The 26,345-nt window shown below is 51.8% G+C and overlaps 1 protein-coding gene across 1 annotated transcript in view; it reads left to right on the top strand.

Annotated features, from left to right (window-relative positions):
* MVB12B (multivesicular body subunit 12B) overlaps positions 1-26,345 on the top strand; it is a 183,596-nt gene that overhangs the window by 145,500 nt on the left and 11,751 nt on the right. Inside the window, exons 8-9 of the mRNA XM_030858652.2 lie at positions 11,502-11,557; positions 14,115-14,174. Of these exons, the coding sequence (XP_030714512.2) occupies positions 11,502-11,557; positions 14,115-14,174 (116 nt within the window). The remainder of the gene's footprint in view (positions 1-11,501; positions 11,558-14,114; positions 14,175-26,345) is intronic.

Below are 26,345 nucleotides of genomic sequence, written 5' to 3'. Positions count from 1 at the left end.
AGATTTTCACCTACTAGTTTTAGCATCCATTCATTTTATAACTCCATCCCTCAGTATTTCTTACTTGGCATTTTATTATAAGGAAGAGCTTTCCCTTATCCCCAGTTTGTGTGTATTGATGTGGACTAGTGGATTCTTATTCATTCTTATCAGTATTTATTTTGATGCTCAAATTTTTTCCATATTTAGCCCTTGGGAGCCCTGGCTCCTGTGTCCCTCTGATGCATTTCCCCGATTCTTAGAGAACGTCTTTACTTTCTGGTGCAACAAGATGTCCCAGGTGTGTTCCTTCCCTGCTCAGTGCTGAATCAGCCATTTCTCCAAAGAGCCCTATTTCTTTGAGAGGAGAATCCTGGAAACCAAAAGCTGGGCACTGGGTATGCTCATCACTCTCGAGGTGCCATTGCTTCTAGGGCCTCAGCAAATAGAAATATATTACGTGTGTGTGTGTTGGAGCACATACACGTGCATGTAAATGTACATGTGTATTTACATATACGTATCTACATGTATTTTCACGTATACCTACTTTTCCTTTTTTGAAGTATAGTTGATCTTCAATGTTGTGCTAATTTCCGCTGTAGAGCAAAGTGACTCAATTATACATACATGTATATATATGTGTATACATTCTTTTTTTTTAATATTCTTTTCCATTATGGTTTATACAGGGAGATCAGATACAGTTCCTTGTGCTATACAGTAGGACCTTGTTTATCCATTCCAAATGTAATAGTTTGCATCTACTAACCCCAAACTCCCAGTCCATCCCTCTCCCTCCTCCCCTCCCCCTTGGCAACCACAAATCTGTTCTTTCTACAACGGAATACTACTCAGCCATAAAAAAGAATGAGATAATGCCATTTGTAGCAACATGGATGGACCTAGAGATTATCATACTAAGTGAAGTAAGAAAGAGAAAGAGAAATACCATATAACTTCACTTGTATGTGGAATCTAAAATAGGGCATAAATGAACCTATCTACAAAACAGAAACAGACTCACAGACATATATCTGCTTATTAAAACCAAGTTTATACTAACACCTCCAATTTTTTGATCCATCATCACCGAGTACCTTCTAATCTTCTTCACATTGTTTTGCCAACTTCTCTTCCTCAACCTGAGTGTTAACTGTCAGCATCCCTCAGTGTTCGTCCTGGGCCTGCCTCTATCCTCACGTGTTTTCTTCCAGAACATCTTCCCTCCTCTCGTGTCCTTGGTTATCACCATGCTGGTAACTCCCAGTCGCTCCGTCAGGGCTCACTTTTGTACTTGCATCCAGGCAGTCCTCACCAACCAGTCTTGCATTCTTGGTCGTGGTGTTCCCACCAGTGTCGGCCAGGGTCTTCCCTTGGATGTCTCAAAAGCCCCTCAAACCTGACACATCCAAAATGGAACCCACCGGCTCATCCCCATGCTTCCGACTCCACCCCACTGGCCCCCACATCTGTGCCTGGCACCCCTTTCTCCCAGCTGTTTGAGGCAGAACCTCAGACGCCCCTGACTCCTCTGCTCCTCCCTTACCCCTCCACAGCCGGTTGTGGGATCCCTGGATTCTGCCATCTAAACATTCCTCCATGTGTCCCCTCTCCTCCGTTCCTACTGTCACAGGCCTAGTCCAGGCCACCAGCCCCCCTTGATTTACTGTCAGAACCTCCTCCTGGTGGTCCTGCCTCCAGCCTAACTCCCTCTCATGTGCCTGGACTAGGAGACATCCCTCAAATATAAATACAGTGTGTCACTCTCCAGCTCAAAAACCCTGCAGCGGCTCCCCAGGGGCCTCACGGGGACATTCAGGCCACTTTAAATGGCAATCAAGGCTCCTTATGAGCTGGCGCTCGGTTGTCACCCCACCCTTACTTCTGTGCAGGTATAACAAAGACTGAGATAGATCTGTAGCTACCCCGACACGGAAACCCTCTGACAGGTGAAAAAAGCAAGTTGCAGAACAGTTATGCTGTGATGCTATTGTTATTAAAAACACAAACACATACACCCAAAAATCCTGCATTTCTTCTGTACATGCAAACATATACATAAGCCAATAGGAAATGAGCTGGGGGGGGCCCCAAGGACTGTGCACAGACCACTACCCCGGCTCTTCCCCCGAGGAGACCCCTGAGATGTGGCTCTGGTGTCAAGGGGTGCTTAACGTAGCTGGACTATGGGAATTGCTTCTTTAGAGAATGTATTCATTTTTTGAGGGGTTAAAAAAAATAAAACTTAAAAATGTATATTAGTTGGTTTTGAGAAGGTGAAAAGAGCTCTAGAAATGAAAGCGCATCTTCTTGCGCTGGGGCCCGAGCCCTGCGCAGGCCTGTCCCGTCCCCATCAAGGCTTTGCCTCAGTCGCTGGAGGACAGTGCGTTTAGACCATGCCTGCCTCCCCAGGAATGTGCCTGGCGGCAATACCCCTGTGTTGGCCCCTCGGTTCAGCTTTTTATTCTGCACACCCAAAGCCCTTTTTGTTGGTCTCGAGCTCACCGAGGAGTTTCTGTGCGTGTGCACTGGGGAAGCAGGTGTGAACACATAGTGACGGTGACTTACCCAGGAGCCGCTCAACAGCCAGCAAGGAAAAGTCTCACTTAATTGGATTTTATCTTTACTTTGAGCAAAATGCAGTTGGTCTCTGCCCCAAGCCATTAAGTACTCATAAAGTTTTAAAATGCATTTCTGTAGCAGAGCGAGGATGTGCTCCTTCATATATCTAGAGTCCCTGTGGGGCACGTGGCCCAGCCTCTGTGGGCTCCCGCCTCCCAGCAGAGACCCACGAGGCGTCCTGCTGCAAAGCCCATGGGGCCCCCTGGGTGGTTACTCCAGAAGGAGGGGTGTAGGAGGGCTGGAGGGCCCTCAGCTTCCTCCCAGGATGTGGGGACGTGGAAGGGTGAAGCAGGCTGCAGGGCTAAAGTGACAGTTACTGTCAGGTGCTCCGTGTTTTGGAGGCCTGGGGGGGGGCGGTGGCCAGAGAAATGCGGGGGAGAGCTTCCTAATTACCCATGCGAAATAGAACCTCAGAGAATATTCGTTTATGGTGTGAAGGCGCCTTTATTTGAAGATTACGGTGTTTCTGACTAACCTGGTAAACTAGCCTCCTGATGCCCAGGGGCAGTTTTCTTCTCTTTGCTTTGGGGGCTCTTTTCCAGGGGACATTTAGCACCTGGGCCCAGCTTGGGCCCTGCTTCTGCCGTTGAGCTCGACCTGTGACAGCTCAAGGGAAGGCAGATGCCAGGAGAGCCATGGTCCGGACACCAAGGGAAGCCCTCCTGGGTAGGCTTCGCTTCCACACCTCCAAGAGCCTTTGGATCAGGAGTTACAGCCGCGGGTTACGTAATTTAATGTGGATGCGCTTGTGTTTGTATGTAAAAGCAGGGAGAAGAGAAAGGGCTTTTCCTCTAGTGCCGTGATGATGACAGTTACTGAGCAGTTAGTTTGTACCTGAGCCTTATGCTTTTTTAAAAAATTTTATTTATTTTTTATACAGCAGGTTCTTATTATCTATTTTATGCATATTAGTGTATATATGTCAATCCCAATCTCGCAGTTCATCCCACCCCCACTTTCCCCCCTTGGTGTCCATGCGTTTGTTCTCTACATCTGTGTCTCTATTTCTGCCTTGCAAACCGGTTCATCTGTACCATTTTTCTAGATTCCACATATATGCATTAATACACGATATTTGTTTTTCTCTTTCTGACTTACTTCACTCTGTATAACAGTCTCTAGGTCCATCCACGTCTCAACAATGTCCCAGTTTCGTTCCTTTTTATGGCTGAGCAATATTCCTTTGTATATGGGCACCACATCTTCTTTATCCAATCGTCTGTCGATGGGCATTTAGGTTGCTTCCATGACCTGCTGAGCCTTACGCTTTTATCTCATTTAAACTGCACAGCAATGCAGGTATGATTTCCTTCCTTCTGCGGTCAAAGAATCAGGCACAGAGAGATTGAACGCTTGTCCTAAGTCAGAGATGGGGCAGAGGGCCTGACCTGAATTCGCTCCTCGGAAGAAGCAGTGGGCTGCTTGGTGTGCCCCTGGCCCCTTCTGGTTTCCTCCCGTCGGCCATGCCGCGGAGCGGCTGTCCGCCTTCACCGAGGACAGGCAGACGCGGAGGCTGAGTGACTTGCCCAGGCCCCAGGGTGCTCACGCGCGTGAGGCCCCTCTTGCCTTCCTCGGAGCCACCTCACGCGTGGGACTCGGGAGGCTCTCGCCGTGGCTGATGAATCACTCCTTTTGGCTTATGAATCACGTGGCAAAACAAATCACTTTGGGGATCTAGAAGGAAGTTGTTGGCCTTGTGTCAACTCAATTGGAATGTCACCTAGCAGACAGCTCTGGGGCATCTACAGATGTCTTCCAAGGAATATCCCCAAAGTGAAATCACCAGGAAAGCCGAACCGGCTTGGTGTTTTTGGTTTACAAATGAGTTTTGAGAAGTGGCCTTGAGATCTAGAGTTGCTGGCACTTTTCCCATCACAAATTGTAAAGAACCTTTGAAAGGCCGCAGGGAATGGGGAGAAGAAAGGGCCAGGTTACTGATTATGTACAGCTCTGAACCCCAAGCAGGCCCACAGAATTAAAGGTCTCCTACCACTCCAACTGCATTCAATTTTATTCTGAAAATGACTGCCTGCCAGCAGGCCACGTTGTTCACCCTCATCTCTGCAAGAACTTCTGAGGAACCGTGACCAAGCTCACTTAACACCACTTGGCAACTGTAAGCAGACAACAATTGAGATGCTAGTAATGGAGTCTTTTTAAAAAGTTTACATTTTTTACCGCATGACTTTACGAATCTCTTTATCAAGTGCGTTGAAATTAATGCATGTGTCGATCGGAGCATTTCCTCGTTGAGGAAGGAATCGGCAGGCCTGACCAAGGAGATGTGCTGCTCCCGGCCCGGTGCCTTTGGGAGCTGGTCAGCGGTGGGTTTGTGCTGAGCCCTCAGAAGTCCACGGGCGTGCATTTGGAGGGGAGAATCAAGGGAGGGCTCTGAGGGATTGCCCCGGCAAGTACAGTTACACAGTAGCTCCCGTACGCAGGAGCTGTGACCCTGTCCCCTTGCCAGGCAGAGTTCCTAGAGGTTCATGGCAGAGCCGTCTGCGCAAAAGCCGAAATCCAATTTTATGTCCAAACAGATACGGCACGCAAATTGGACTTCTTCCCCTAGGAAAGCAAAGGCAGGTATCCCGGTCAGTTGTGGGGAAAAAAAAAAAAATCACCCCCTTCCTCCTTTCCTTCTTTAGAATAGGGGGTGGTATTAATACAGTAGCAGATTAGAGCTTTATTTGTTGAAACGTTGCAGATTCTGTAAGCATTCACAATCCTCTTGACTTGTAGAGCCTGATTGTGAAAGGAACAGTTGAATGAGCTCATTGTTTCCCGGCTTTTCTCTTTAATGTATTTTACAAACACTCCGGTGACAGGCCTGACACGCTGATTTCTATGTACTCACACTTCGGTTTGGGATTACAGCATTAATAACAGAGCTCCATACATCATGCCATTTTCCAGCATGATCGTTATGATAAAGGGCATATACTTAATTACAGGCCTGCTTAATTACAGCTCTGCTGAAGCTCGTTTGTTTAGGAGAATGCTAATTGCGCCACGGAGCCCACGGCACATCCTCGCTTTCATCTGCTCTGCGCCGCTCGCTCCGTGCAGAGGATCAGCGTTTTGTTAAAACTGCCACCAAAAAATAAAATAGAAAAAGGAAGAGAAAGGAAGACGGTGAAGAAAGCACCGTCCTGGTCCCGAAAGGGAGCCTGCCCGGCACGGGGCTGTGGACTGTAGCAGAAGCCCACGTTGGCTGTGGGCCCCTTCCAGCCCTCACAGTACCTCCTAGGACAGCTGGCTGTGTTGTCCCTGCTTTGCAGGCAGGGCGGCCAAGGCTCAGAGAGGTGAGACTGCCTCTCGCCACACGTGCTGCCCCCTGGAGTTCAGACCCCTCCTGCCTGCCACCCATGGCAGCGCCACACCCACAGCTCTGGACTTGAATCCTGGCCCCATCAAGCTACGTAACTCCTGCAGCCTCAGTTTCCTTAAATGTAACCTGCACGTGATCATTTTGAGGGTTACGTTATTTGATGCCCATTCGCTCTCTAGTATGTGGTCAGTAAATGTGGTTTCCTTTCCTTTTCTCTCTTTCTAGCCTAGAGCTGGGCTAGGGGAGAAGTTCTGTTCCAGCCAAGGTTTAAGGAAGCCAAGGAGCCTGGAGAGCGGACTGCTCTGGGTCCCGGGAATGCCGCCTTTGGCGCCAGTGAGGAAAGGACAGACTCCTGTGTCCTGCTTCTGGGTTGTGACCGTGGATCGGTCAGGCCATGTCCGTGTGAGAACCCTGTAGAACCCCAGGCTGACTGGGAGGGCCGGTTGGGGGGCGCACATGTACCCCCTGAGCAGTGGCTCCATGAGAGCTGCCCCCTCGTCACGGCTCTCCCTCCAGCCCCTCCACTGCACGTCAGTCCGAGTAGGACTCTGCAGCAGGCTGAAGGCTAGAAGGAGGATCACGGTGAGGACGAAACGCTGGCCTCAGCTCGGGAAACAAGGAAGGAAGGAAGTAAACGTGACTCCCCACGAGGAGCCCGGATGGAGACGATCTGTGAACTTCTTTTGGAAGGCATGAAAAATGTGTGCCATTGATTTTAAGAATTCTGTTTGGCAAACCTCTAGATACCTTAAGATATGGAAAGGCTGCCCAGATAAGGAGAAGACAAACGGATGTCGTGGGACTAGAAGGGGATTTAGCAGTCCCACAGATCAGCTTTCTACCAACACAGAAAATCCCTCCCAGCGGCCGGCCACCTGGACCTTTGTCAGCCGGTTCTGCTGGTCCTGCCTTCTGCCTTTCCCCGAGGAGGGCAGGGTCCCCCTCCTCTGAATCGTGCCCCATCTCTCTAGCCCCTCTTCCTGTGACAGCCCTGAGAACATGTGCAGACATTTGACCACATTCACCTTCAAGGCCTCTCGTATCTGGACCAAACCCCATCTTGCTGCACTTCCCGTGTGCCGGGCACGGCGCTGGGCTCTCGGGTGCCAGGTGGGGTGCAACGATGAACAAAAGTGGATGGGATCAGGCCTTCCTGGAGCAGCAGGTCTGATGGCTTCCTCCCCTTCCCTCCTGTGGGCTGGCTTCAGGTCCCTCACCATCGGGCAGGCTGCCCAGGACGACCCTCTGAGAGTGCGATCCCAGCACTGAACCCCTCCCTTGAGCCCAGAGCAGACCAAGGTGGCAGCTCCCTCAGCCTGGCACCAGGACTGCTGCACTGTCCCTTACAGTGCCATCCCTCCCCCTTTCTAAACAGTCAAGTCACGCTGTTGACTTGTTCAACTACAGACCAGTCTTTTTTCATGTCTTCTGCTGTTATTCCAGCATGAACATCTCTTTCATTCCATCTAACGCAGTTGGTGTTTTGGACTTAAAGTACAGGACTTAGCACTGACCTTTAGTAAATTCCATCTGTTAAATTGAGCCCGTGACTCCAGCTTTTTGAGATCTTTATTGGTCTTCTGTTATCCAGTTTGTAGACTGTCCTCATCAGCCACATAGTGGATAAGCCCACTCTGCGTGTCTTCATTAGAGTAATTGATAGTGCCCTGGGCACCCTCCAGAGAGGTCACTTGAGGTCAACATCCATTTATTAATCAGCTTCTTGAACGTCTAGTCCAGCCAGTTATGGATTCTCCTGCCCTTAACATTGTCCAGCTGTATTTATCCATCTTGTCCATATGGGTAACATGGGAAACTTGTCAAGTGCTTTGCTGAAATCCATGTTCTTCTCAGCCTACCATAATCTTGGCCATATTAGATTTTTTAAATAAGTGGAACTTGGTTGGCATATCATCTGTTTCGCAGACTCTCATTGGCTCCTGGGGACTCTGGCTCCCCTTCCCAGGGACGCGGGGCGTGTCACCATGGCGACTGTTCCTCTTGAGCCAGCTCCCATTCAGGAGCTTCAGCCCCTGGGAGCCTATGGACTCCCTTTTCTTCCAAGATTGTTAAAGCCTGCTGTCTAGAATACGAGGAGCATCCGGCTGTGCCCGTCTTCCTGTCCTGAGCTCTAAGATAAAGTGGTAACTTATCCCCAAGTTCACATCTCTCTCCCTTCCCAGCTCCCCTTGAGGTCGGATTAGGTCCGAGTGGCTCTCCACACCGTCTCCTCTGCTGCTAAACCCTGCCAGGAGGGCATCAGCCCCACAGTCCGGAGGGCCACCCTCACTGCTGCCTCTTGCTTCGCAGACAGTCTCGGGAAGGCGTCTTCCCTTTGTTCTCTCCAAATGTCCCCAGGCTGGAGCCCCATTATGGGGGGCGCTGAGCACCCCAGGAACCCCCTGTGCTGGGACAGGAATGCAGAGGTGACTCACACGCGGATGGCTAGGACCCTCAGCCGGGAGAGGAGATGCGGCCCTGGCTAGGCACCCAGGGGGCCCCTCTGAGCGGATCCCAGAGGGATGGCGGTGGGTGGACGTAGGGTGAAGGGGAGGGGCATCCTGTGCGGAGGGGCCGTAAGCACCCCGCCTTGGAAATCCTCCTGTCTCTTCCCTTTGTATGCAGGCTTGACTGCCAGCCTCATGCTGGGCAGGGGTCACTAGCCTTCCTCAGTTTCGCCCAGTGCTCCCCAGGTCTCTCATTTCCCGGGGTAGTCGGGCCTTTGCAGGTCACTTACTTCCCACCTTGTCAGAACACCAGTTGTCTGAACATGTGTTGACGTTTGGATGGAAACAGCTGTCACCAGGGAGAACGGAGATCTTCACCATATCTTACCAGAAACCCCCAGACCCTAAGGAGGTCTTTAAACACCAAAGGCAGAAAGCCTAGTGAATGAACGAGCGGGGTTCTCCGCGTAGCGACGTGGGCAAAGATGCGCTCGCTGGAAACCGCTCTCCAGCGTTGGGTCTGATTGCTTCCCGAGCGCAGGAAGGGAGCTCTGCCCTGGGCCCTGCCGTCTGTCTCCTGGGCAGAGAGAAGCTGGGAAAGCGGTGTGTGTGTGCAGACACGTGTGCAGAGAGCAGAGAGTGACAGGGCCAGGGCAGGTGACAACAGGGGGCTTTGAGAATCTGAAGAAGAGGTAAAGTAGGCTGTGGCTTCTAGCGTCTGACTTGGGGTGGCCAGGATGGGGGCGGTGCCTTGACGGTGAGGGGGATGGCCAAGGAAAGAGTGGCTTCGAAAAGACCATGATGGGTCTGATGGGGCTGTTTGCACACAAGCCCACCTCCTGGCCCGTCGGTCTGATGGGAAGGAGCTGGTAGAAGGGCCAGCTAGACACTTGGGGAGGAACTGGTAATGTTGTCAAAACCGTGAAAGGCCCTAGTGTGGAAGAAGCAGGTTTGCTCTCAGAAATTTCATGTATACCTCATGGAAGGGCCAAAGAGTGGAGTCACTGCTTGGCGCCTGTGTGGGCTCTGACCCCCAATCTGTGAGTGGTCCGAAATGCTGTCAGTGCTGCGTGCTCTCCTGCCTCTGTGGCTTTTGAAAGGGGGCTGGGGTCAGAGTGCCGCATGGGGTGAGCCTTGACTCCCAGCCACGTTGAGTGCACGGTGGCAACTTCTGGGAAGGGAGCTTGGCCTCTCCTTGGGTCCTGGGTGGGCCTGGTCCTGTTTTTTCTAGAAGGCGTCGTGGCCTTTCAGGGATCATCTGTTCAGGGATGGGTTTTCCCAGCTGTAAGTGAGCAAAGGTGCTCAGATTTCATTAGTGTATTTGCGTGTGTGCTGTACTGTGTTAAGGTTACTGTGGGCTTTCCCCTGCCTTTCTGGGGGGCTGTCACTGTCCCCAGTGCTTAGCTGGGCCTCTTCCAGGCAGTGACGGCAGGTCGCAAGGCCTCCGTGATGCAAGGTCTCTGACCACAGACGTCTCTGTCGGAGCCCCGTGGCCAAGCAGGCTTCCCAGGAAAAGAGGAGGTTTCCAGTGCAGCAGCTGCGGCCAGCTGTGCTATTGCCTTTTCCTCAAACTTACCAGAGAAGGTTCCATGTTTATCTTCCCAGAAATTGTGAATGTAGCTTAAAATGAGGCATGTGGCTTGTCTTACTGATCAGAGAGGCTTTGTCCCAGATTTCTTTTCTTTCTCTTATTTCCTTTTCTTCTTTCTGCTTCTGTGACTCTTATTTCTTAGGACTGAAAAAAAATTGTCCACCACTTGTGTACCAGAGAGGGCCCCATCTTAGATGTCGGGGGAGGCAGAGATGATCGCCTCCCAGGGAACTCATCACTCCGTTTCTTCCTGTGACCACAATTTACCAGAAAGCCACTGCCCTTGGAGTGACGCTCCACGCCACGCCAGTGGCTGGGACCAGGGAGGCCGGGTTTGGCCTCTGCTCAGACCTGAGGGCGAAACCGGGCCCCAGGAGAAGCCTCTGCCCGCCCCACGGCCCGCGGCTGCCTGGACTTCACGCTGCGGGGTACCGGTGTCACACTCGGTCCAGTGCGACCTGCTCCTCCGTGTGCCGAGGTTTCCACACTGACGTCATTATTCCGCTCCTCCCGGGAGAGGGCGCGCTCGGGGAGGCAGCTCCCGGCCGTGATTTGACAGCGATGACCTGGGGACTGGGTGGGCGCGGGGCTGTGGGAAAGGAACCGCTGAACACACACCCCTGCCCCGTTTTCCTTTGCTGAGGACCCATTCCCGCCCCTTCTGTGTCCTGTTAACACTGAGGAGACGGGGGAGCCGCGATTCAGCCCAGGAAAGCGGACCAGGAGCCGGCGATGGTGGCCGCGCAGCCCCGCCTGCCGAGCACCTGGGCGCCGGGGGCGGAGTCTCACACACAGCCCGCTCACACCTACTCCTCCGCAGGCTGCGCCGTTTTTTTCGTTTTTTTTTTTTGGTTTTTTTTGCGGTACGCGGGCCTCCCACTGCTGTGGCCCCTCCCGTCGCGGAGCACAGGCTCCGGACGCGCAGGCTCAGCGGCCATGGCTCACGGGCCCAGCCGCTCCGCGGCATGTGGGATCTTCCCGGACCGGGGCACGAACCCGCGTCCCCTGCATCGGCAGGCGGACCCCCAACACCCAAAGCCATGGCCAGGGTCCAAACCCAGCTGTCTGACTCCAGAACCACTCCTTCCTCCAACCTGGACCTTTCCCGGGAGCCTGACAGCCTGGCTGTGATCAGGCTCAGCTGGAAGGACATCTCAAGAGCACGCTTACTGCCCACCTCCTCGCCCAGCCCGGCCTTCTCCCCTCAGCCCTCGTGCGCCTCTGTCCTGCCACCAGCCCTTCGGTGGCTCCCACCGCTTATAGGCTGGACCCCGGGTGGGCTCTGGACCCTTCCCTGCTCTCACAGCTCGTCTGCACTTCGGCGGTGCGTCTGCCTCGCTCACTAGGTGTGTGTCCTTCCCAGGAGCAGGAATGGTACCTGGGCACCCATTGCCCTCGGCCCCACTCACCTGTGCACGTGTCGGCCGGCTCCAGCCCTGACCGGCCTGTACTGTCTGTGTCAGTATCTCAAGGTGCTGAACATTAGTGGTGTCTGCAATGCCATTTCCTCTCTTTTTTTCTTCTTTTGCAGCAATGGATGGTGTGCCATTTATGATTTCAGAGAAGTTTTCTTGTGTTCCAGAAAGTGTAAGTTTTAAGCACGATCGCCCTCCCCTTCTGCCCCACTCCCCTTCCCCTGCCCCTGCCCGAATCACTGCTGTCCTCGTGTTCTCCCCGCCCCTGGAAGCTCAGCCCTGCAGCCTACAGCAGGGCTGCCTGAGAGCCGGAAGTGGGTCGTGTTCCTCCCTGGGCCCCTTCAGCTAATGCTGCCTATAGTGGGTGCTTGAGAAGTGAAAGAAGGGATGAGGGTGGGGAGGGAGGGAGGCAGACTAGCAGACACACTCAGACGCAGATGCAGCGAAGGCTTTTTGATTCAAATGTGATGGTAAATTGTACTGAACTTCACCGGCTGTAAATGTGCTTGCTTTCCAAGCTCACCTTACTAATTTCTGTTATCTTTTATTTAACAAAGTCAATGTCTAGCAGAAAGAAAGCTGCCTCACTTCCCCATTGTCATTGCCGCATTCCGTGATGACCACGTTCTCTGCTCTAAATCGCAGGCATCGGAGTGGCAGGGCTGGGCCTGCTAGTGCAGGGTGCCCTGCAGCTGTGGGTCTCCCGCCCACTGCAGGCTAGCACGGACCCCATGATACACTTGAGGCAACTGAGGCCAGGCTGGGCCCTTGAGCCATCTTTAGTGACAGAGGGATTGAGTGAGCTAGCTGGGTCTGAGGGCCAGAACCCATATCGTGAGAGGCACCCAGCACGCACAGCTTTGCGGGCCCCGCCTGGCACCCCTGTGCCCTCTCTCCGGTGGTGCCTTTCCCCCAGTGTGGCAGTGGCCCTCCCTCAGCTGTGCAGGCCTGGTCCATGCTGGCTCAGTAGACTGCTTTCTGGGCTTTTTAAAATCCTTTCTGCAGAAGTTTGCTTTGAGTAGCTGATAAACATGAAGGCCCTAGTTTGGGCACCAGCTAAAGAATCCTTCAGTGTTTTTCTTGGACCCAGCTTAAAACCACCCAGTTCGCGATTTGACCTGCACTGGAGTTTCCATTTTCATGAAATATAATAGGCCTTCTCTGAACCCTTCTGGTAAGCAGCTTAATCTTGAAAAACGCTCGTGACTTGACCTACGGAGCATGAGTAACTTCAGCTGACTCCACTTGGCCGCGTTGCCATGGAGACGCTGGCGCCTCTCCCGCCCACTCCCTTGGAGAGGCTGTTCTGTCCTGCACACCGGCTCCAATCAGGAAAGTTTAGTGGGGCAGTTAGAGCCTAATGATACAACAGCTGGACCTCTGCTGGATCCCGGGCCGCTCAGGCAGGCAGCCCCGCTCTCGCACCACTCGGGCCGGCAGCAGGAGAAAGCCAAACTGTTTTGTGGCTACTGGCAGAGCAGCCCCAGGAGCTGAGCGCCTAATTCGGTGGCCCTGTCCCAAGATCGGGCTCTGCCGACTCAGCAAGTGCTCAGGCAGGCGGATTCGGGCCAAGCCCAGTGCAAGCGCTTCCCTGCGCTTCTGTGTTTAATCTCAGCAGCCCAGCCGGCAGGGCCTCCCGCAATGCTTTGTAACCGGAGAGGAAATGCTCGAGTGATTAACCTGCCGCTGCTGCATCACGAAGGGGCACTGAGCCCAGTTAGAATCCAGGTCCTTGGGCTCAGAGCCGGCCTCTTTCTACCACCCCTCCCAGGAAATCCCCCGCCTCTGGGCTGCAGTTCAGAACTGTGAAGGCCCCGGGCTTTTGTCAGAGTTTCTCAGGTTTCACCTGTTCATCCCCGGCTGCCAGCTGCTGGCCTGGGCTGCAGAAGGCTGGGCTGTTACCCCTCAGGAATACAGACCACTGATGACCCCTGAGGGGACTCGGACCAGGGACCTCAGAGACCAGGTTCCCTCCACCCCTCACTGTGTATTATTTCAGCCCAGGCTTCTCTGGGCCTCCAGCTGACTCTTGTTGCCATGTGCATTTGATTTTTCATGCTGTCTGGAAAAGCCAGTGTTTTTCAAGAAAGGTCCCCATCTCTATGAAGTTACAGAAATACCCATTAAAATGCAGTGTTACCATTTTCCACCACCACTGACTTCTTAAACGACAGTTGATGGGCAGTTACTTCATTTACCTTGCATTTTCAAAGACCCGGAATTCCCTCCAGCTCCTTCTCTGATGCCAAGGAGTCCCAGGCAGAAGATTGGCTGCCTGCCTCGTGGAGTTCCTTAGACCCGTTCCAGCACACAGACACGGATGTCAGGGCAGTGTGGGGAAGCCGTGGGCGCCTCCATCCCCGCGGCTGCAGAAAGAGCACACCGGCTTTTCCTGTGGGCAAGGAGACACAAGAGGCAGAAATTATTGGTGACAGTCATGGTCTTTCAGGAGAGCCGTGACCCGCCCCCCGGCTGCTGTAGACAGGTGCCTAGGCCGGGGTCCCCACCAGAAGGGACCCCGGTGACGGCCAGGTTTTCTGAGTCTGCTCCTGCTACTGGTCCATTTACCCTCACTCGTCACTATAGTCACATCGATGGTTTCCATGGAAAAGGAGTGGAGAAAACGCCAGATCACAAGGGGGTTTGAAGTGTCACAATTGTGAATGAGAGCAAATGGGAAGAAGCATTTTTCCAGCCGTTTAAAAGGATGACTTGATCTGTTTTTTCAGATGCAGCCCTTTGATCTGTTGGGAATCACCATCAAATCTCTGGCAGAAATTGAAAAAGAGGTAAGCAAGCTTCCCAGAGTGGGACAGGTGGGGGGCCTGGGTCATCACTCACTCGACCCAGGGTCTCCCATCCCCATTAGGGTTTGTGTTCCAGGAACAGGAGGGACCTAGGTGTGGGGTGACCCTCTGAGAAAAATACTTTCATTTCATTCAAGTTTATTTTTGAGAAAAAGAAACTCACTTTTAATGTGTATATTACTTAAAGTAATAAGACAGAAGGTTTTACATGATGCACGGAACAATCAGTTCTGCTTCATTTTGTTTAGAATGTCATGGCGTAACGAAGGTAGAGGTTGGGGTGTGTGTGCAGAGTTGGCTTTTCCTCCTGTTTTATTATTTGCCACCAGTAGGAGTTTGGGGAAGTGTCAGAGGCTCTTCGTGATTTAGAGGGAGGATGACGGTTCATTCCGTTGTGCTTGATAGCCAGACCCCACCTGGCAGCCTGTTTCGAAAGAGTTTGGATGTTTTCCTAATAAAAAAGAAAGAAACCCAGGATTGGAGCACATGTGACAACTCTGAAGAAAGAGAGTTGAGATAATGGAATCAAGCTAGAGGTCAGATCTGCCGGTGGTCTCCCCACTTTCATAAGACAGCGTTAGCGTGCGTGTCGTCTTTCACATGTAGACGGTTGTTAAGCGGTCACATGCTTGCAGCCAGCTCTCCTCTGAGAGGCACATTTGTCTCAAAGATGGAAATGGTAGAACCATTTCAATATTCTCAGTTCCTCTGGGTTTTCTGTTGTGTACCCAGCTTGCAGAAGCAGGTTGCATTATTGAAAGATGGCTGAAATCCAGGAAAATTGAATCAATGTAGTACAACAAATTTCTATACCTGTCATAGCAAAAACAAGACAAAAAAGTCCCCTTTTGTCTTTGATTTTCAGTAAATCATAAAAACCAACGTGATTGTCATCTATAGATTTTGGGGGGTGGGGGTAAACTTAGGAAAAAGAATGTCTGGCTACCACACCAGAAATATACATGTGCATGGAGCCCCAGGTCAACCTTGCTCAAAATTGAGGCGGCCGTCCGCTTCAGACTGCCTTTGCTTGGGGTCCCGCACAGGGTGGCACCAGCGAGCCTATGTGGAATGCCTTTGCTGGGACCTGCTCTGGCTGCAGGCGGTGAAGCAGTGCCATGCGTGGCCTGTGACCTTTCAGGACAGACAAGTTCACACAGACCTTAAGGGGCGCGCGTGGGGGTCGGGTGGTCACGCCCCCTCTCCGCTTAAAGCCAGGATAACAGTAGATCCTGTCTCACGAGCACTAAATGGATAGATGTGTGAGCACTGTGGACAGCAGTTGCTCATCACCCTGGGTAGGTGGGGTAGGTGGTGAGTGCCAGAGACTGGGCAGCTGTGAATGTCGCCCCTTCTCTCCCCGCCCATCCTCCTGGGCTGTAACCAGAGCCCCGTTCACTGAAGCACCTGCTACATGCTCCACTCTGGGCCTGGGCTTTACCTCCGTCATCACCGATTCTCACCCCAAGTTGACCAGGTGGCATTGTTCCTCCCCATTTCATGGGCAGAAATTGAGACTGAGAGGTGAAATAATAATAATACCCAAGACAAGATTGAGGCCTAGCGTGTCATACTCCAAATCCGCTCCGTTATGACGTTAAGTCTGTTGCTCCCTGTCCTACTGTTGGGGCTGATGGGGACAGTGGTACCTGGGAGGCCCGTCGACCTGGGTTCTGACCCCGGCCGGGCCTTCAGGTTACCAGGACGGGGGGAAATAGGAGAGAGCCCAGTGTAGAGCCAGTACATGTGGTGGAAACCATCGTAAGTTCTCTTAATTCTCTTCCCCACGAAAGGGCCAAAAATGTGTTTGGTGTGAACGCGTCGTCTTGATGTCAGGTGCTCTGAACAGAGCCTGGTGGGGCAGACTCCTCAGTTCCTCCACTTAACCTTTCTGAGCCTCAGTTTCCTTTTCTGTCAGATCAGGATAGTAATAAAAGTGCCCTGTAGCATTTATGGGTTTGACCAAGACAGTCACGGAAGTGGCTTAGAACAGCACCTGCTGTGGCTACTGCCCAGTTAGTTATCAGCGGCTGCTGTCATGGTCATGGTCATTGTTACTACTGTTCCCCCGGTCCACAGGAAGCGGGGAGAGTCGGTGTAAGTCTGTCCTGTTGCAGCCCGGCCAGCTGCCCTCTTGCTGGTGGCGGAGGAGAGACAGCCCCGTTGACCAAGCTTGGGCTTGCTTCCTTGTTTTCAGTGATGAGTTAAAAACACACGTCTGTGTTCTCTGTTGAAAGAAATTAGAGTTAAAGAAAATACAGGGGAACGGGGAGAGGTTAGAAACACTAAATAGGGCATAAAACCATCACAGATACCACTGAAGTCGAGGGTGCCGTGGAGACTTTTATTTACTCTGAGGATTTAAAAGTTATTTCCACCAGCCATCCACGTGCATTTAATGGTGATTAGTGTATTGACATCTACACACTTTGGTGAACGGGCTCCTCCTCCTGCAACAAGGTCAGAGGACTTTCTCTGTAAATAAACTGGAACTTTCCCCTTTTAGCCGCTGAACTCAGCACAGCTCCGAGGGTTGGAGGCCGAGGAGAAGCTTTGCCCACAGCCCCCTGGCCTCACACTCGGGCTCTGTGGGTTGGCCCTGAGTAGCTGGGGGTCCCCCTAGTCAGGATGATTTTGCCCCTTTCCATTCCCAGTCTGGCTGCCCTGGTGGGGGCGGGGGATGTGCCTGGGGAGGGGTCTTGGGGCAGGGGTGCTCCACTGGGGGTTTGCTTTCCCCACATTTACACTGTCAAGCCAAGCGCCGTCCCCCAAGAAGGCGGGAGACTTCAGGGCTGACCGTGACCTGCGCTGTCCCGTTGCCCATCCCAGACACCCCCTAGGATCTCGCCTGAGATTCCCAAGCAGCGGGGAGAGCCCAGCGTCAGTGGGGGCTGCTTTGTCTGGGGCAGGCGCTCCCCTCCCTTATCCGTCCGTGCCCCCTGGGAGACGTGGTGTCACCCCAGCTCACAGCAGAAACCTGGGCTTGGGTGACCGCAGCTATAAAGGAAGTGGGAGTGCTCGCCCCAAAGGCATCATGCTGCCTCCCGTCCAGGACTGGCGCGGGCCCGCTCTCCTGCCAACTTGAACGTTACTCACCCTGCCCTGCCTGGGGGATGCTTCTGAATTTTAGCCTGCGTGCGCCCTGTCACCACCATTTAGCCTCGGGGACAGGTCACCCCCTGAACAAGCCCCGTCACCCCATCAGCCTTGAGCTTGGTGATTAGGGACCCGAGGGATCACCGACAGCCAGCCCAGAAGTGCTGTCCCCAGCGGCCCTCATCACCACAGCGCGGACCCGCCGTGAACTGAGTAACAGGTGCAAAGAGATGAGGTGTCGCCTCCCCGCAATGGGTGACAGTGCGCCTCCAGCCCGCCAACACGGGAATCTGACGAGCTTAAGCAAGAGCGTGCCACTCGGCTCTCCAGCAGGAAGGTGGGACGAGGCTCGCTGGCCGTGTGGGCCAGAGCCGCCCGCCGCGTGGGTGTGTAGATACCGGGTGTCTGCAGGGACGTTTGTGGACAGTGTAGACAATGGAGGCAACACAGCATAGTGGAGGGACACAGTTTTCGAGTTGAGCCCCCCAGGGTAGCATGCCAAATCTGCCACCTAGGCTGGACCCTGGGGCAAGTCCCCTGGCCTCCCCCTCCTCAGGTTGGCGTGCAGGCCCAGGGAGCCCACCCTGGCCGGAGTGCTGGTCCCAAGGCTGCTGCTGTGGCACTGACGGGAGGCCCCGGCAGTCGTGGTGTACGCAGCACCTGGTTACGTTTCATGAAAGGCCCCCAAGGAAGGTCATGATAAAAATCAGTGCCCATGCCATCCGGCAGATATGGGGGAAAAAATTCTTCAGACGCGCTCAGGTGGCATGGGCTGTTGAAGCGGAAAAGCCAAGGTTGTAAACCAATTCCTGCTGTGAAGCTGTCCCTCTCCTGGTCCCCAGCGCTGAGCCCAGCCTCCTTGCGGCCCGACCCCGCCCTCTAGCAGCCACATCTCCTGCCGTCTGTGACCTTCCGAGGCTCAGAGTAGGGGCTTTGCCGTGTACATTACCCCGAGGCAGGAGAGTGTGTGTTTGCTTACCTCCCCTCCGCCCTGGGAGGCGACCAGGGAGCAGCCAGTGGCAGCTGTCAGCAGCAAAGGCGGCGGTGGGGGGGGAGTGCTTTCTGGCCCTGACCTGGCCCCCTTGCCCCGGGGAGCAGCCGTCTGGCTCTGCAGGAGGGTGGCCGTGACCCCGGAGGGCTGTGTCCCAGTGAAGCCCCTATTGTCCTCCCTGTTGCCCAAACAAAAGGTTCTCTCTGTTCAAGAGTCGGGAAAAGTGTAATTTCGCAGCCGACCCCGTGATGAAGCATCTTCTCTGGGAGTGAGAAAATGGGCGCATAAATATTCTGTGTCTCAGCCGCACTTTATTTCCCTTGTAAGCAGTCGCCCTATTTCTCCATCGGATGGACGCCCCATTGCAGCCAGGGTGAGAGCTCCCCAGCTCCTCAGTTCCGGCAGCAGCTTCTAAAATAATTCCTGTGTCTCGGTTACCTTTCCTGCAGCCTGTTTATCCTCCCTCCCCGCCCACTACCCCACCGTCCCCTGTGGCCCGTCCATCCCCAGCCTCGCCTCCCTCACAGACTGCCCTGTCCCTTGTCTCACGAGTGGTGGCCAGGAGAGGTGGCCTGGACTGTAGATTCCATGCCTTGTGCATAACACTGCAAGCCTCTAAAAACAGGAGCCGACAATTCCTGTGATTGAGGCATCCAGAATGCCTTCCAGACCCGCACACAAAGCCCTTTCCCCGCCTGCTGCTGACCCTCCATGGAAAACCACAGTGCTCCCCCTCCCTTCGGTGGGCACCACACTCAAAACCGTGGCAAGGGAGCGCCATTAGCCCACCACATTTCCTGGTGGAGCAAACAGCCTCCATTTTCACTAGGCTTTAAGGCTGAAAGACAAGGGAGAGTCTAATTAGTAAAGGGAGGATCTGATATTAATCACTCCTTTAAAACTGACAAGGGAGGCAGTTCATTTAACCACTTAATTGCTACAGGTTTTTATAGGCTGCTGTTTGCAGACATATTTAATGAAGAAATTATAAATCTAAAGGAGCTTAAAATTTTAATTTTATATCTAAATATTTTCTTGTTCTTATGTTTGTAGTCAATCCTCAAGAGTGTAGTCACGTGGAATGTTTTTTAAATGAACATATTTGCTAACTGGCGTGATTTCAGTTTTTAAAACATTGGTTCCAGCAATTAGGCATTTTTTTCAGTTCCCAAATGACTGGAGAAATTCGTCTTGATTATAATTGCTCTTAGCCACGCATATCTAATTTGTGTCTTTTTAAGTGTTAATTAGTAAACAGTTTGAGCTGACATCTTTATGTGTTTGTGTATTGAAAAATAGGGCTTATTGCTTATTTAGCTTGGGGCAGATTCCACTAGCATTTACGTCACGGCATTGAGGTGAAATTAATGGAAACACATTTGGCATCGCGAAGTAAAAAGAATTTTTGAATCCAACTTCTGTACATCCACTTTGCATGGACTTCTGCAAGCCCTTGCAATATATGAGATTAGACTGGATTTGGGATCTGCATATGCAGGAAGAAAGTGAGGCAGAAGATTTTTGTATCAGTAATGAAACGGCAGAGTCCAATTTTATAAAAGCAAAATGTTCATATCCCAGCACAATTGTTCATTCTTTCTACTTTTGGAAAGCTTTCATTGTGCTTATTAATGTTAAGAATTTTGTAGAGGGAGATGTTGCAAAATGTGTGATCTCTTTGCACCATCTAGTGGTCAGGTCTTAAACTGCAGCAGGAAATAAGGTGTTTTCTATCTGTGAGACTTAGTATTTTTCAACACCCAGAATCTTTTCTTCTTTCTTTTTCAGTCAGGAAGCTGATATGTTTTGGGAAAGAAATTTGCCTACTTCATTTATTAAGTAAAAGTTAATTAAATAGACGTTAACCCTTCTTATATATTGTTCCGCTCCCCTTTTTTATATTGTTCAAAGACATAGAGCTGCCACCAAATTTTTACAGAGCTGTCACACTGAGTTGAGATAATTTCAGCCAAAAACAAAGGCACCTAATGAATTAGTTTAATGGACAGCCATTCCAAACGCATAAAAGAAGTGTTAGGCTTCTTTTGAAATGTGGGAAGTAGCCTGGGGACCTCCACTTCTTGGACTCTTCAGGAGTCTGACCACAGCTTGGGAACCACTGTTTGATGCCACAGACGAGATCAGTTCTCTCCCCATAAATTGCGGCAGACATCATGGGCAGTTTGTCATCTTAAGCAGCTACCCGGCTGATCAGAATCGATTTTTTAATATTTAGTGTTTTCTTTCCGAGGGCAAAGGTTGTGCGTGTTTATTAAAATGCACACATTACAGAAACATTTCAAAGGTGAGAGTCCCCCGTGGTCCACTCCTGGGAGAGACACACATACACACACACGTGTCAAACAAAGATCACAGGAGTTCAACGCTGGACATAATATTCTGTATCTTGCTTTCGCACAGACCGGTGTACCTTGCACAACCTTCCATGTCATTTCACACAAACCTACCTCATTCTTTTTAATGACTACATATGGTTCCCTTTTATGACTGTCATAATTTATTTAAGCAATCCACTATTGATTTACTTTTGAGTTGTTTCCAATTATTTGCTATTACACCGGTGCAATATATTTCCTTGTACGTGCGTCTTTGCTCCCTGGGTGTTTCTTAGAAGAATGCATGGTATTACCATTTTGCCTTCCAAAAAGAGTGTGCCCATTTAAACTTCCCCTCCCCCATCCTGTGGTGTGTGAGTGGGTACCTGTTTCCCACGTCCTCACTATAGCTAAGCATCACTGGTATTTAAAGGTGAACATCTTTTCATATGTTTATTGGCCGTTTGTATTTCTTTTGTGAATCTCTTCTGTTTGTGCCCTTTGCCCAGTTTTTTTCTATTGGCTTATTTAGCTTCTTTCATTCATTTTTGAGTTCTTTATGTTCTTTGCAACAACCTCCTTTCTGTCCTGTGGTCAAACACACACACACGTTCAACCAGTGGCTTTTCACCTTGTTAAAGATGTGTTCTGCTATACAATGGTTTTTAATTTTTTCATGGGCAATTTTGTCTTTGTTTTAAGGTTTTATTTTTGATTTCATGTCCTACTTAGAAGATTATAAAAATATTCGCCCATATTTTTTCATACCCTTTGTGTTTTAATATATATAAAACACAAGTATTTAATATATATAAAATATTAAATACTTTTCAACTACTGAATCCATCTGAAGTTTATTAGAAGGTAAGATCTAGATCCAGCTTTATTTTATCCTAAAGTGTTAGCCAGTTTTCACAACAGTGTTTACTTTCTTCAGTGAGTTTTCAGTATTACTCTTATCGGACAGTTCCATCTGTAAGTGGATCAATGGACTCTGTTCTTGACTCTGTTCATCTCTGTTCTTTTTATGATTGCCACACTGCTTTGAATCTGATAGCTTTATAATCAACTTTAATATAAGGTTAGTTCTCCTGTCTGCCCCACCTCAATTTTTCTAATTATATTCACATGATTATTCTTCCAGCTGAACTTGAGAATCTTTTCAGGGGGAGAAACTCTCCATTCTAGATGTTTATTGTGACTGCACTGAGCATATAGATTAATAGAGGAACGATTGGTGAAAAGCCTGCACCCGGGTCTTTGTTTCTGTCGCTCAGCAGAGTGGAAGGGCGTTCTTTGTGGAGAGCCTGCACCCTTCTTTGTAGGTTATTCCTAGGTGTTTGATGTTTTCGTGGCTCTCATGAACAGGATCTTTTCTTCCATTATATTTTCTGTCATTTATGTATCAAAGAGCTGTTGACTTTTGCATCGTTTTGTGGGCTGGCTCTCCCACTGACTTCTATTGTTTCTGACGGTTTTTCAGTTGCTTTTCTTCAGTTTCGCAGGCCGGAGTTTATGTCGTCTGCAAATACCAACACTGCCTCCTCCTGTCCCTCTTCCTGTGCCTCACCTGGCACCGCGGCCAGCTCGGTGAGGTCACTGGGCCGCCTTGTCTGGACGGAAGTTTCTAGTTCTATACTAACCCATAATGCTGCATTTTGGCTTGCTGCATATAGACATATCTTTTTTTTTATTATCATGTTAAAGAATTAGCCATCTATTTCTGTTTTCCTAAATGTTTTTATCAGGATTAGATGGTAGCTTTTTTTTTTAATTATTTTCATAATACCTTTTCTTTCTTTCTTTCTTTTTGGCTGTGTTGGGTCTTCGTTTCTGTGCGAGGGCTTTCTCTAGTTGCGGCGAGCGGGGGCCACTCTTCATCGCGGTGTGCGGGCCTCTCACTGTCATGGCCTCTCTTGTTGCGGAGCACAAGCTCCAGACGCGCAGGCTCAGTAGGTGTGGCTCATGGGCCTAGTTGCTCCGCGGCATGTGGGATCCTCCCAGACCAGGGCTCGAACCCGTGTCCCCTGCATTGGCAGGCAGATTCTCAACCACTGCGCCACCAGGGAAGCCCTAGATGGTAGCTTTTGATAAATGTCTTCTAATCATCCATTGAGATGATCATATTTTTTCTCTGCAGGAATATTAATACGGTAGATTATATTAATAGAGTTCCTAATTCTGAGAGTCTGCGTTCCCCCTCCCCCCCACACCCTCTTTGGTTCTGTCGGCAGTGGTGTCGCCAAGCAGCAGCCGCCACCCAGGTCACCAGGTCGCTTCCTGCAGCGGCCCAGGGCGTTCATCATATAAATGAGGGAGCGATGTTTGGTGGACAGAATTACCTGCCCTGGATACTGTCATGAGTTGTATACCTGGGTCATGCAGAACTGAGGTCAAGATGAATATTCCGTCTTTTGACGTCTATCATAAAAGGATTTTTCTGTCATTTTCTGTCCTTTTGGCAACTCTCATCCCCCAAGTTTGAAAGTAATACCCGCCCCCCGCCAGTTGTACTCTTAGAAGGTTGCCCAGCATGTAGGTAAAAAAATTACCATAAAGATAAAGAATGGGTAGGGCACGTTCCCAGAGTCATCCATGGCTTCTCCTTTTCCACTCAGAGATCAGTGCCAGAAAGCGGCATTGTTTTAAATATTTTCCACAAATAACCTAGGAGGGGGAAAATACAAATATCCATTTTTAGGTGACATTCAGCTGAATTCTGACACGCTGACTCACTGAGGGGTGAGCCCCCATGGCTCTTTGCCAACAGAACCGGCGTTTATTCAGCCACAAAGGCGTCCGTCAGCCCCCAGCCCTGCCCAGAGCCCCATGCCGACACCAATGGCTGGACCCGCAGGTACCCCCTGGGCCCCCAGCCTTGCAGCCTGGGAGGGGCCAGGAGAAGTCAGCTTGTTATTAATCACGCAGCAGTCCTAGTGCCACCACAGAATGTGCTTTCCCCCATTTTCCTTAAAATGCATGGCCTTCTCTGTCTTTCATCTTTCTACTTTTAAGAGTCATGGGTGCAGAAATATTTCACTTTCTTGCTTACTTTGTCCCCATGTGCCCACACAAAATGCACTCACAGGGATAAAATGGCAGTTGACACTCTGGTTGGGCAGTTCGTAGGGAATGGTGGGGACTGCGGCAAACTGGAAAGCACGCCTCTCTCTAAAGGAAGCAGCCTTCATTCACCTGTGTGAGGCTAAGGGTTGGGGTGCAAGAATGAAGGTCCAAAATCGCCATAGCCCCCTATTTGTTTTATAAAATCTGGAAAATGCTGGCATTTTATGCAAAGTCTCTTCAACTTTCAATGTTTATAACTATTTTAAACACCACACAGGCCACTAGTGTGTGAACCTCCAGCTTGCCCATGTCTGTGCATGGAGATACAAACACAGATCACATGTCGACTCATAATTTCACGATTCACAGGGGTGATGTGGACAAGCCCTGGGGTCAGCACTTTGCCTCCATGAGTTAAATACCACGGATTAGGGGCCATCACACCATCACGCTCAGAGGCTGTGGGAATTCAGAGGACCCACAGCCCACACTGCTGCTTCCAAAGACTGAAGACCAGAATGACCTGCCCCCTACCTGAGAACTGAGTCCCTAGGCTAGCTGTCTTCTCTCCTTTGCATTCAGCTGTCCCCAGAGCCTGATCTGTCCCTTCACTCACCTATCCATCCACCCGTCCATCCACCCACCTGTGTCTCCATCCACTCATTCATCCACCCATTCACCTCCCCCCTCCCCACAGCCTGTACCATCCATCCATCCATCATTCATTCATTCATTCATTCATTCATCTATTCTGGGCCACAGCCTCTACCAGCCTCTGAAGCTACAGAAATGTCTGAGGCCCCATCCTGACCCTGCACTTAAGGAGGAAATGGAAAGTGATGTGGGGCCCTGGAAGCTAGTGATTAATCCTCCCTGGAGGAGGACGAATGTCCCAGAGGGAGTAGCATTCGAAAAGGCACAGAGGTGTGGTGTTTGACAGGAAGAGGGAGGGGAGATCTGAGAAGCCATGTGTGGGGAAAGGTCTGTGCAGAAACCTTTGACGCCTCACTCCCAGAGCAGGGGCTGGGGCTCCGCCCAGGTGGGGACGTAGGAGTCGCTTCACCGCTCTTTGATGCTCTGTCGGTTCCTAGGTGGAGGTGCTCCTGAGCTGAGGGTGCCCTGAGAGTGGGGGGGCTCTCGCGGCACTGAGCCCAGGGTAGCAGGCTGTGTAGGGTGCTGGTGGGTGTCACCATCCTCCCCCCGGGAGTCCCCGGCTTAGAGCAGGAAAGGGGGACGGGGTACTGATGAGGTTGATGAGAATGACCTGGGTGCCCCGGAGTCAAAAGAGGTACGGCCTGAATCGGCACATGGTCCATGCATTCATCCGGCAGCCGTGCCCCGTGCCCATACAGACGTGGTGCCTGCTCCTGGAGCAGGTGGGTCGCGAGGGGTCCTTGTTCAGCCCCTCATTTAGGGTGAGGCTGAGCAGTGGGGCTGGGTGGGGCTCAGGGTCTCTGACTCTGGGGTTGCTGCTCTCGGGTCAGAGCTGAGCAGCCCAGCAGGAAAGCCAGAAGGGAAATACAGAAGAGGCTTCCCGCGAGGGTCGCACCGACCCCGCTGTGGGCTTGTTGTGGGACTCTCCTGCTTCCCAACCCCGGTGGCCTCGGTCAGGCTCCTCCCCTCTCTGAGCCCCACTGTGCTCACGTGGGAAGGACAGCAGTACCAGCTTCACTGGGCGTAAGGATTCTGTCCCCGACCCTGGCTTGGGACACGGCAGCTCCTACCCCTCCTGTCCCCTTATTAGTGACCACAGGGCTCATGGGCTGTAGTCCAGGAGCCCTGACCTCCAGGCCCAGCTGTGGGCTCTCAGCAAGTGAGGGGATGAACAAGGCATCTCCCCAGCTTGGGGGTATTTCAGGACCCCCCCCCGCCAGGTCTGGGGGGCAGTCCTGGCTTCCCTTCATCCCCCAGGCCCCAGTCTGCACGTGACAGCCCTTCTCTGGACAGAGCCCTTCTACAAGCTTGTCAGCCCTCCCAGCACACGGAGGAGGCCTGCGCCGTGGCACGTGAGGCCCCTTAGGGCCCACTCCTCACAATGGCACCTGGCCCTTTCCTCTCCAGGGTTACCCGAGATCCAGCAGCCAGGCTTCCAGAAACAGATGGGGGGACACAGAGTCCTCGTGTGAGGAGAGGAAGCTTTCCGGAGCTGAAATTCCCAGAGGGGCTGAACCCGGGGTGATACAGCAGGTGTCATGGCCTGGCCCATGGGGCCAGGACAGGTGCCAGGACAGGCTTGGGAAAGGCAGGCTGTGGGGACGGCCGGGGCCACTGCTCAGAACCTCACCCACCGCCCATCTGCCCTGGGGACCCGCCGTGACTGTCACTCCAGCCCTGATCCAGACTTCAAGTTGGCTGGTGTCTTGTTCCTTTACTTCCCCCTACCTGTCTTCACCTGGCCAGGGCCCTGAGGCCCAGCCTGGGCTCCTTCAGACCCGCTCTTGCCACATCCTTCCAGGCCCTTCTGTGACCCCACCTGTCCCCCATTTCGGAATTCCACCCGAATGAGAGGTGCGTGTAGACACCGGTCCTGAGGCTGGTTGCCCCACCAGCAGTGTGCCTGTCCCCGCCCCTGGCCTCACCCAGCCCTCACCCAGCCCTCGGGGACCTTGGGAAGTTTGATCCTTCCCTGAGCCTCAGCTTCCACATCTCAAAATTCAGGTTCTA

Source organism: Globicephala melas, chromosome 6 (genome assembly GCF_963455315.2).
Source record: "Globicephala melas chromosome 6, mGloMel1.2, whole genome shotgun sequence".
NCBI lineage: Eukaryota > Metazoa > Chordata > Mammalia > Artiodactyla > Delphinidae > Globicephala > Globicephala melas.
The sequence above is the reverse complement of the archived record's forward strand: the minus strand, read 5'-3'. Positions and strand labels throughout refer to the sequence as shown.